The 12,514-nt window shown below is 38.5% G+C and overlaps 1 protein-coding gene across 1 annotated transcript in view; it reads right to left on the reverse strand.

Moving 5' to 3' along the window:
- LOC122663393 (ABC transporter D family member 1-like) overlaps positions 1-12,514 on the reverse strand; it is a 38,442-nt gene that overhangs the window by 11,310 nt on the left and 14,618 nt on the right. Inside the window, exons 7-18 of the mRNA XM_043859069.1 lie at positions 6,702-6,840; positions 6,537-6,615; positions 3,374-3,612; positions 2,942-3,246; positions 2,738-2,849; positions 2,470-2,628; positions 2,205-2,304; positions 2,016-2,124; positions 1,695-1,785; positions 1,428-1,552; positions 1,127-1,276; positions 942-1,014 (exon numbers count right to left, since the gene is read on the reverse strand). Coding sequence (XP_043715004.1) covers positions 942-1,014; positions 1,127-1,276; positions 1,428-1,552; positions 1,695-1,785; positions 2,016-2,124; positions 2,205-2,304; positions 2,470-2,628; positions 2,738-2,849; positions 2,942-3,246; positions 3,374-3,612; positions 6,537-6,615; positions 6,702-6,840 — 1,681 coding nt within the window. The remainder of the gene's footprint in view (positions 1-941; positions 1,015-1,126; positions 1,277-1,427; positions 1,553-1,694; positions 1,786-2,015; positions 2,125-2,204; positions 2,305-2,469; positions 2,629-2,737; positions 2,850-2,941; positions 3,247-3,373; positions 3,613-6,536; positions 6,616-6,701; positions 6,841-12,514) is intronic.

The raw sequence follows: 12,514 nt of genomic DNA on the forward strand, positions 1-12,514 counted from the left end.
TGCTAATCTTGTTCTCCCTGAAATTCTGGTTCTGATTCTTAAAAATACTGGTCAATATTGCTGTTCTAGTTCTGTTATTAGTTTTCTGAGTAGCACTAGGAGTCCAGGACTTACCCATAATTCCATATTCTATTGTTAGAATATATTTAAATTCTGTAGGTACGTTCTATTAGCATAGACCATTCGACCTGAGTTCTAATCTATTTGTTGTGAGTTACAAAGCCTATATTTCTCTAATTCTGCAATCCTGTTTGTACTAATCTTTTGCTAGATTTTTCTAACTTCGGGATTAGCCTACATTCTTAACAAGTGTCTCAACCCAATAGAAATATTTACAAGCCATAAATTAGACAATCTAATGGAAATCCTCTTCCCATGTACGCTCTCAAACTTGTGAATAATGAACCAGTGATAACATAAGTATGGTATATGAGATTTCCCATACAATTATCAGAAGGGACATCGTCAGTGAACCTCAAAATAGTGTTTCCCCATTCTTATGCTGATACTAAATTAATATATTCTGGATCCAATAAATTATACTTTTCAATGTCTAGGCAACCCAAGGCATTAGAGAGGGCCTGTACGCAGGGCAACACCAACAAGGCATCCAGGGTGCCTGGAATGGATGCCTAGGTGATGCCTTGATAACTATGCAATAAACAAAACTGTACATGCTATAACCAAGAGCTGGAATACAGTAAAGAAAATAGATAGGATGCCTATTAAAATGAAATGCAAGGGAAAATGCAGACCTTCAAATCAACAACATTGGTATACATTCGGTTATTAGAAATTGATACAGGTAGAAAGACAAGACACACCCAAATAGTCACCAGGCAGTGTCAAGAAGCACGAGAAAAAATTGACTCTATAAGACGCTATAACCACTTGACTATAAATATAGACTTGATGGTAACAAATAACCACAAATAGCTTACAGCTTTTTCTCTGGCACCGCCCCCAAAGAAGGCAACTGATTCAGCATGTGTACGAAGTCTTTCATGCATGAACCTAATATATGAATCATGCAATCAGAGTTAGTCTGCGGTATTATTAAATAAGAAGAGATCAATTTCAGAACAACCCAATGTTTTGAGACGATTGAGTGAATCCGTAGAATAACCTGAAGGTTCCCTCCAGTTGTTGTTGTTGGCTAGTTAGATCACCAAAGTCAGGTGCAACACTCCTTAGAAAACCAAGACCCAGTAACATATAAGCATACAATATTGCAACTCCCCTTTGGCCAGTTAACAGCTTCATTCTCCAGGTGAACCTGCACAATTTTGGCAATACTTGCAATGACTAGTGGATGAAGAGAAAAGGGCAGAACAGAAAACTATATGGCACATGTTGATGAGTGACATCCTTATAATCAAACCTGAGTTGATAATCAACTGCAATGTAAAAATGCAACAAGGACTCACCAGAGAATGTCCACAGATGGCTTAACCATCCCAGTGACAAGTCCTGACAAGTCAGTTGTTAGCTTTTCCACATCATGTGTTAGTCTCTGATCTGCATCGATATCTTTAGCTGAATTTTGGAATACCTACAAAGAGAAATGCACATGACATGTTTCACCATCAGCAGCTATTCAAGAACAGTGAGTATAAAACAGGAAGCCAGTATTAATCAAACAAATTCATTGTACAGTTTCATAACAAAGACACTTTGGAACCTCATTGTATTACCTTGTAAAATGTGTTCTTTCTCAAGTAGTTTTTGAGTAAATGTTGAGTCAAACGGATTCTCCATCCAAGGGCCAGTTTCGCTGTCAAATATCTGCAGAAATAACAAAAAGTATGATTTGGAAAATACAAATAATCTTTATAACAAAATTAAGACATGTAAACAACAGGCACGGACAAACACAAGCCTTGAAAAGCATTTCAGAATTCACAGTATCTTTTCTCCTAAGATCAACTTTACTTGAAAAGTTTCCATTAATCTTCAAAAAGGAACTTTTGAAATAAACATTTCAAGACTATCTTCTCCCGACTTAAAAGAATTACCTCAAAGAAGGTGCTACAATAGAGGATGCAGCACTTTGAAGAACACTAATACCAGTTAAATGAATAAAAGCTGCTTTATCCTGCTCCAAAACAAACTTCACACTAGTCCCTGAAAAAGCCACCATGGTTACGTAACAGGGAAATCCCTCAAATTTCTCCCTGCCAACAAAAAAATATTACTGCATTTACCATTCAAAGATGCAATGCGATCTGAGATCCATGTCCTTGACATGACAAGTAAAGCTACGGCAAACAGTTGTGCCCCCTGCTTATCAAGCAGTGTGGGTACCTAGAAGGATAGAAAGACAAAAAAGTTAAGGGTAAACAAACAGTCCCCCAACAGACGCTTGATTTTCAAACTAATCATAATAAATGAATAATCTCCTTCTAATCTTAAATAATAAAAGTAAATAACTTTAAAGGTCATCCAGATTATTAGATGATAGCTACTTACAAGTACTTTAAACATGGCTGCTACTCTTAGTGGCAATGCCCTTGGAGTTGTTTGCAATTGTGGAACAACAGGCAATGACTCTATATGATCCACAGTAGGAGACATTGCAATCACCTCTGCAACGTATGATTGTGCCTTGGAATTTGAGAATGTGGTATCCTGGCAGAGAAGAGAATCCACAAATTTCATGACATGCAACCTACTAACCTAGAACCTTTATTCAAATAAAAACACACTATTATAGGGAAAATAATGTGAATTTTCAGACTTTTCCAGTGGTAGCGAAAGCTCGTTGAACCGTCATTGCATCACTTTGGCGGTCTGTCTCAAATGACTTTGTTTCCTCCAATCCAGCTTCAATAGGCAGAGCAGTATCCTCCCTGTATTTTTGGGGAAGTATAACATTAATCTATATACAAAGCTTACAAGAAAGATATAAACAGAACTAACTGAAATAACTCATACACACAACCTCTTGTGATAAACAGTCCAGCCTCCTTCCCCATCTAGCGATAAAACCATGTCATGAAATGCAACAAGGGCAGGACGATGTGATATAGTAATACATGAAGTCCCCATTGCTCGAACTTTGGCACAGAATCTTTCCTCCATATCAGTTGTCACAGCACTGGTGCACTCATCAAGAATAGCAAACTTAGGTTTATGGTAGAACAGTCTGGCCATCCCCAACCTTTGTTGTTCTCCAAGAGAAAGTTCATCACCCCAGTTTATTTCCTTCTCTGGTGGATAACGATCCAAAAGGTACTCAAGATCAACCTGACAAATGTTAAAAAGACATACTTTATGAAAACATATTGAAGCAGTTCTAATGATAGTTTGATACTAATTGCCAAATACATAATGAAACATTACTCCGAATTGACAGAGAGAGAAAAGATTATACATTTTTCAATAGCTCAACCATTCCACTACGCGTAAGTGGTTCAATCTCTTCATCCGCTGTAAGAGGATAAATCAACTGGTCCCGAAGTGTCCCTACAGCTGTATATGGTCTTTGTGGAACATAAAAAATCTCCTTATTGAGATCAGAACCAATCCCAGGTTTTACAATGTAGCCAGATACTAGTGGCCAAAGACCTCCTAGAACACGGAAAAGAGAACTTTTTCCACTGCCATTTGGACCTTCAGTGGAAAGTAAAAAAAATAAGCAGTCATCGCCAGGAACATATCCATAACAGAGGTAAAAGTATAAAGCAAGTTCCCAGCATGAAATAATATAAAAATTGCTTTGACTCTCCTATAAGCCCTAAAATTTCCATGAAAAAAAAACTTGTTTACAGAACTTCCAAATCATTAAGTTGTTATTGAAGTGTTAACGTAAATGCATCAGATGAGAATGATAGGATTTCCTTTATCAAACAACAGCAAGTCCGCAAAGGAAAAGCAACAAGAGAAGCAAAGCCACCTCAACTTAAAAGGACAACAAAAAAAATTCTCAGGGCATCAAGTTGCTCATTTTCAAAATAAACTTGCACCATAGAACAAAGACTGGTATTATTAAGTGCATCAAGTTGTTTTATTTTGGAAGGTACTACTATCTTCTAGCTCCAGGTGCAAAAACAGTATTTTCAAGAACAGAATCCTCCTTTAATCTACCTAAGTGGTCCATTGACAGATTTTTGCCATCTGAAACACTAAAATGTTAATTCCAGACAGTTCACCCGATAAGGAAGCCAATGCATCAGCCACCTGTAGGGTGCTTGGTGCTACAGTTTTCCCCTAAATAAACTCTTGAATTCTGGAATTTCTTTTTTACTTCCATAAAAATGAAAAAGGATGACACCTACTCCCATATGTACTACAGTGCCATTTGTGAGACATCATCCATATGAAACAGACAAGCAAGATGAAACATGTTCGGTCTTGTACTGCAGCATCAGTGGCACACGTCATATTGTGTTAAGAGGATTTCAGATACCTTTTCATCTATTTTCTTTCTCTTTTTTTTTTCTTTTTTTTTTGGGGGGGTGGGGTGGCTGGCTGGGTGATTTCTATATAAGCATTACCTAAGGTCAGAGTATAAAAGTGAAGTCAAAGTAATTAACTAGGCTTGGGCCGGGATGAGTTGCTAAAGGCCGCAAACAGAACCCACCCAACCGAAAATTCAGTCAGGTTAAAATTAAAATTTCAAAATCTAAGATAGGAGTGGAACTTCAGCCAGATTACATCTGCTTCTGCCCAATGCCAAAGCATCCCTTTGACTGAAACCTTTAAACCACATTCTAAATTCAGGTCCAGGCTTAATCGGCTGAACCTTTTGAACCATGGACAGTGAAAGCAGAAGGAAAGATTCAGAGTAGCTTTTACCTGAAACCGTGCCCCTGTAGAAGATAGACCATCAATGAGAAACACAGCCTCACACTCGTTATCTTCATCCAAAATCTCTGAATGCTCTCATGGACAGTGAAAGCAGGAGAGATTCAGAGTAGCTTTTATCATAGTTCAAGAACTCGATGAGATCTCGGTAATATCTCTCTTTTTGAAAAAAGCGAGACGAGACTTGAGGCGAAATGAAATACTACCCCAACTCGGTCGAGATCTCGGTTTGAGATTTCGGTTCAACAAAAATTTGGACCAAACTAACCTTTATAATGTACATAACCTGACCAAAACTCGACTGTCTTGGTGAACCCGACAGAGAAGTGTGCGACCTGATTTTTTAGGATTTTCGACTGTGGTTTATGATAGAGATATAGGTAATATGTTAAGATTGATGTATTGTACACTTTTACATTTGCAATGTTTATTTAAGTTGTTTTCTATTAATTGTATGATTTGATTACTTTCAATTACTAAATTATATGTAGAATAGGGCCTATTAATACGCCACCGCCTATCAACCTAGGGTCCGAAGTGAAACTCGTATTTCGACTTTGTTTTTGTAAAATCTGATAGTGTCATTATATTTAAATGGCCTAAAATAGGCTGAGTACCAAGTTTCAAGCCCAAAATAGGTCTAAACTCACCAAAACCAGCCTTCGAGTTCAAAAAAAAATTTACACCAACTCGCCGAGATCTCGGCCCAACTCGGTTTTTTGGCTGGATGAAACCTGTACCGAAACCGAGTTCTTGAATCTTGGATTTTATAGACCATCAATGAGAAACACAGCCTCACATTCGTTATCTTCATCCAAAACCTCTGAATGCTCTCATGGACAGTGAAAGCAGAAGGAGAGATTCAGAGTAGCTTTTATCTGAAACTGTTCCCTTATAGAAGATCATCCAAAATCTCTCTCTCTCTCTCTCTCTCTTTACTGGATTTTTTATGGGAAAAAAAATTATGGATTAGCTATTTACCAATATAAACCCCCACCCCACCCCACCCCAACAAAAGAAAAAAGAAGAAACAAAACCAAAGAACAAGTCTATGGGTAAAACATAAAGGTCCTTAGGCGAAGGAGCATCAACAATGGTGACCCATATCATTCCCCTTACTTTTTCGATAGATTGCCATCTATTAGCTTTTACGAGTCTTTCTTTATACCCCCAATGACATAAGAATATTTTAATTTATTAGCCTCAAAAGGATTGTACCTAGCATATCAACAGTAAAAACACTATAAGTGTGTGTCTATTCAGCTCTAATAATTTTTTTTTAAAAATACAATAAATTATCCACAGCCAATATTCTATTACAACCAAACAAAGATATAAATCAGTCTATTTTGTTCTTTGAAATTTAAGCACGGAATTGGCAGTAACACATTAGTTAGTTCCAATATAAAATGTAGGAATTTCAAAATTTTATTGTATTAACAGTAGAGCTCCTTCAGAATTTGAGAGAATTTGCCACTGCAAATGCTATAAACTTTATCAATACCAACAGAGTGTAAAACAAAGAACCGTCTGTTATTTCAAACTAGATCTGCTTTCTGATTTCAGAGAAATAGGGACAAAATTTGTAGAAAATCAAAACTGTGGAGAAAACCACGCAGAAGGCACTTATCAAAAAAAAAGGCAATAGTTCAAAGAATAAACCAATATAAATATCTACAATAAGAATGCAAAAAATGTAATGTAGAGTTTACACAAGGCAAGGACATTACCTGTAATCAAAAGATTAGTCCCTGATTCAACTCTAAGAGTCAAATCTTTCACAAGGACATTACCTGTGGGTGTAACTACCTGGAAAACCCAATTTACTATCAGAATATAGAGGACCAAAATGTTATCCAAAAACAAGAAAGAACTGTAAAGTGAATTTCAAGTACCTTGACATTAGCAAACTCAATATAGTTAGCTTCGCTAAAATAATTCCTACTTCCATTTCTTTGAACAGAAGATTTATCATGAACAGCACTTAGCTCTCTTGAAATGGCCATTAGTTCATGAATGCGGTCAGCATAGCCACTGTAAACCAGGAAAAAGAAAAAAGAAAAAAAAAATTATATATATATATATGGAAGTCAGCATATAGCACAAACTAGAACATAAAAGATTCATTATTAAATTGTGACCAACAAAAATATTTATTAAATTATGGCCACAAAACTCTAAAACATTAGAGAAAGGATAAAACTGAAAATTACAACATGAAAACGCACTATAGCTGAGCCTCTGAATATACTTCCTCCATCCCACACTGCCCCCCCCCCCCCAAAAAAAATTCCAAATTTTAAGTAGTATTTAAATCATTAAAGATCTACTTCCTTTCTAGACTAATATGATGAATTTATTTAAGAAAAATGAATTTATTTGTAAAGTAGATAAAAAAAATTGGAACAGACCAAAGAGGAAAACAGGAGAGTCATTGTTCTGACTGTACTTCAAATCTTCAATAGTTTAGACATTGCTACTATTACCAGTACAGATTTATAATGTTGAACCCATTGCCAATTGGTTGTGATTTAAAATGGTTTTAGATTGACTCATTATGATCGACTCTGAGAATCACAGTAAATCTGAATCAGCAGAACTTTTGATAATTTCCAGTTTAGTGTTTGGGCCTTCAAAAAAATATTTTTCGAGATGGCAGTGGTTAACAATATGGAGGAATTGGCATGGATGCTGGGATCTAGGGTGGGGTCTCTGCCTTAGTATATTTGGGCCAACCATTTGGGGAAAACCCTCTATCCAAGCCATTATGGAATCTGGTGTTGGAGAGTAGGCTATCTACTTCGAAAGCCAAAATTTGTAAAGTTATCATTAAAAGTGTGTTTTCGGATATCCCCATTTGCTTTCTATCTTTATTCAAGGTCCCATTGACGGTGGTAAATAGTAAGGAGAAGCTTCAGTGAGATTTTGTGGTATGGAAAAGATGACCAGCGCACTGGAGACAGTGTGCTGCCGAGGCAAAATGGAGGATTGGAGGCGAGACTAGTGAATTCTATGAATGTGGCTTTATTGATAAGTCGCTGCGGATAGGAGAGAAAGGAGTACTGTGGAAGTAATTAGTGCTAAGTACGGTTTGGGAGGTTGAGAAACGAGGGAGGTAAGGGGGACATATGGGGTGGGTGTGGAAAGTAATTTGGAGTATTACGGGAGAATTTAAGAAGGGGGTAAGATATACCGTTGGGAGTATCAAATTTTGGCACGACTTTGGTGTGGTGGTGGGCCATCAAAAGAAATGTTTCTGGACTTGTTCTCTATTACTTGGACCCAAGAGGCATTGGTGGAGAAACATATGTGAAAGGTGGTGGATAGAAGCGTTGACGCTTCATTTTAGAAGAAACTTAACTGATTGGGAGTTGGAAAAAGTGATTAGATTGATGTAACCGTCGGAAAAGGCATGCATTAGAGCCCATGAAAGGGTGTACGCTGTGGGTGGGGAAAGGAATGATAGCTTTTTGATGAAATCTCTCTTTGAAATGCTGCATTGGAAGGAATCCATTTCCTCATGGGATTATTTGGAACAGATTGGTGCTACATTGGATATGTTTCTTCATTGTGGACGCTGGTTTTGGATAAGAATCTTACGACATACAACTTGAGAGAGATAGGAAGGAGATAAAGCTATGTTCACATTGTAAGGTGAGAAGCAGGAGGGCATCTACATTGGGTGCCACTTTGCATCGATGTTATGTGGGGAGCTTCTAGCAGTGACAAAAGCGGCATGGGCATTTCCAAATTCAATTCTTTGGGTTGTGTTGGAGTGGCAGGATGGCCCTATAGGAAGGGTGGCCATGAAGAGGATTCCTTTTACAATAACCTGCAGCATTTGGTCATTTGATGAGAACAAAATGCAAGAATATTTGAGCTGGAGGAGGAGCCAGCTGACCAGGTAGTGAAGACCGCTCAAAGAATGGTGTCGAAATGTTGATATGTTCTGTAAATGGGATAGTTGAGATAATATGTGAATGAGTGGATAATTTTAAGGGAGGGTGTTTCCTTATATTGTTAAGGGGTTTCCTTTTTGTAGAGGGCTCCTGCAAGCTATGCAAAGTGTAGCTTTCTAACTATCCAGACAGCTTTTATTTTCTCATTAATATAATTCTCTTACCTTCTTCAATATATCAATATATATTTCAAAACGGTGATGAATCTGGCACTTTTCAGCTGATTAGGATTTCATTCGAATTTTCCAAATGGCTTCTGTTTTCAGGGTTATTCCTGAACTATACATTTCAGACCTATTGTTGACCTTGTTGGCTGATATATAGAGGACCAATCTGAAAACTACTTTTATTATTGGAACCTAATCAACTGCAGTTTCTTATACTGCAATTTCAACTTGTCTGAATAGTGTTTGGTCCTTGGTGTATATGGGTTTCTTTTCCCCATTAGAGTTGTGAAAATTGCTTGAAATTGCTAGATTCATAGTCTTAAAGTATGATAGGCTCACCTATAGCTGGATAAGGTTTGTAGACCTTAGTCCTACGTCCAATGAGGATAAAAGCAAGAGGTATTATTCAGTTAATAAAATGATACGCATTTGACTGCAGACACACTGTCACACTCCTAACCATCTTTTTTTAGGTTTGGTTGGTAACTATGTTCTTTCAAACACACATAATCCATTGAAAGTACTTACTTCTAGAAATTGTCTTGGACAAGAATTCTTAAGAGCTTATTGCTTCTAAGTTGGATTTTCCAAACTGTTTCTTTTCTGTTTCAAGATTTACTAGCAAATGTCAAATGTGGCGGGGGGACACTTTCTCTTTTTTCCTTGAGTTTATTTGTATTACTTCCACATTTTTGCAATAACTTGTGCAAATCAGAGTCAACCTATAGAGAGGACTGAATTAGGGTAAGACTTGGATAATCAATGTGATCACCAAGCACTTCTATTTATAATCATAATGAATGAATAAAAAAAGATTACAAAATCAATGTGGGACTAAAACGAAATAATAAACACAACTAAGAAAGAAAAAAGGTCCAGAATACCCCTACGGTATTCTGGACATATAACTAACACTCCCCCTCAAGTTGGAGCATATATATCATGCATGCCCATCTTGACTAAGATAGGATGAAACAGCTTGCTACTCAATCCCTTAGTGAACACATCAGCTAGCTGATCAGTAGACTTCACAAACGGAACACAAACGAGGCCAGCTTCAAGCTTCTCCTTGATGAAATGTCGGTCAACCTCCACATGTTTAGTACGATCATGCTGGACAGGGTTATAAGCAATGTTAATGGCTACTTTATTGTCACAATAAAGCATCATTGGAAGATGGACAGCAACACCAATATCCTGCAATAATCCTCTAAGCCACAGAAGTTCACAAATTCCTTGTGCCATTGCGCAGAACTCGGCTTCAGCACTAGACCTTGCCACAACATTCTGCTTTTTGCTACGCCATGTGACAAGGTTCCCACCCACAAAGGAACAGTAGCCAGAGATAGGTTTTCTGTCAGGAGAACCAGCCCAATCGGCATCAGTATAGGCTTCAATCTTCAAGTAACCATTGGGAGATAGAAGGATTCCCTTTCCCGGAGCAGACTTCAAATACCTCAAAATACGACAGACTGCACCCATATGAGAGGAATAGAGATCATGCATGAACTGACTCACCAAACTTACAGCAACTGCAATGTCAGGGTGTGTGTGAAAAAGGTAGATTAGTTTGCCCACTAACCGCTGATAAGCACCCTTGTCAACAAGCTCACCCTCTTTCTCCCTAAGTTTTGTAGTAGCTTTCATAGGAGTATCTGAAGGATGACAGCCAAGTAGCCATGTCTCAGTCAATAGATCAAGGACATATTTTCTTTGAGAAAGAAAGATGCCCTTTGAAGATCGAGCAACTTCTATCCCTAGAAAATATTTTAGGGGACCAAGATCTTTGACCTCAAACTCACGGCCAAGAAGAATTTTCAAATCCCTGATAGCAGCATCATCATTACCCGTGACCACAATATCATCCACATAGACTATGAGAAGAGTAACCTTGTTACCAAGCCGTCTGATAAACAAAGTGTGATCAGCATTGCTCTGCTTGTAACCTGCTGAAATCATAACCTTATGAAATCTGCCAAACCAGGCCCTAGGTGACTACTTCAAACCATAAAGGGCACGCTTCAACTTACAAACCCTGCCCTTAGTCCTGTCATCAGAAAAACCTGGTGGAATGTCCATATATACCTCCTCCTCAAGCTCTCCATGGATGAAGGCATTTTTGACATCTAACTGCTGAAGATCCTACCCAAGATTTGCAGCACAAGATAATAACACCCTGACGGTGTTGAGCTTTGCCACTGGTGCAAAGGTCTCCTGATAGTCAACTCCATAAGTCTGAGTGAACCCCTTTGCAACCAGACGTGCCTTATACCTATCCACCGAGCCATCAGCTTTTTGTTTAACCACGAAGACCCATCTACATCCCACTGGTTTTTTCTCTGGAGGAAGAGCCACAAGATCCCACGTATTATTTTTGTGTAGTGCTCTCATTTCTTCCAACATTGCTGCCTTCCACTTTCCATCTGTAGATGCTTCCTGCCAATTTCTAGGAATTGAGATAGAGGAAAGAGAAGATACAAATGCACGAAAAGAGGGAGAAAGAGAGTTATAAGAAATAAAATGAGATATGGTATGTAAAGTGCAAGTCCTAGTACCTTTGCGAAGTGCAATAGGTAGGTCGAAAGGAGATGGATTACCAGGAGATGTAGGATCTATGTCTGGAGCCGACAATTGGATGGGTACTGGTGCTATAGTGGGATGCAACTGCCCTCTGGTGGATCTGCCCCTTGTATAGGTGATCATGTTGGAGTTGTCAATTCTCTTCTAAAATTCACCAATAGTTCTCTGGACTGGAGTCAGCTCCCCCTGAATAGGAATATTAACAAAACTATTTTTTATGGTCTCCCCCTATAAAGGATTCCCATTAGGTGAGGGAGGAACAGCCAGAGGTTCTTAGGCAATCTCCAAAGTAGGATGGGCAGCATCCAAAGTTGGATGGGAAGCATCCGTGGGTGGTAAAGGGGGCTGGACAACAGCCGAGGGTGGTAAAGATGACTGGGCAGCAGCCAGAGGCCCCTCAGGTAAAAGAATTTCAAAAGCCACATCTTTACCAGCACTCTCCCCCTGAAGAGGTGGCGAAGAATAATAAGAAATGGACTCATGGAAAATAACATCCATACTAACCACGGTACGGCGGGAAGGGGGATGGTAGCATTTATAGCCTTTCTGGGTTGGAGAATAACCCAAGAAAATACAACGTAGCCCCCGAGGTTCAAGTTTGCCTGGAGATTTGGTATCTCTAGCATAACACACACAACCAAACACCTTGGGTGGAACAATAAAGGAGGAATTACCAATCAAAATATCAGAGAAGCTACGGGAGTGAAGGACCCGAGATGGCAGCTTATTGATGAGATAGGCTGCCGTGATAACCGCATCCCCCCAATATTGAGACTGGACATTCCTCGCAAACATTAATGCTCTGGCCATTTCTAACAAGTGGCGGTTTTTCCTTTCTGCCACACCATTATGGGCAGGGGTATCAACACAACTAGTCTGATGAATGATTCCATGGTCAGCCAAATATTTTTTAAATTGTGATTCTTTATACTCTGTTCCATTATCACTTCTCAATATTTTGAGAGTAGCCTGGAACTGAGTTTGGACCATTTTATGAAAGTG

Source organism: Telopea speciosissima, chromosome 5 (genome assembly GCF_018873765.1).
Source record: "Telopea speciosissima isolate NSW1024214 ecotype Mountain lineage chromosome 5, Tspe_v1, whole genome shotgun sequence".
NCBI lineage: Eukaryota > Viridiplantae > Streptophyta > Magnoliopsida > Proteales > Proteaceae > Telopea > Telopea speciosissima.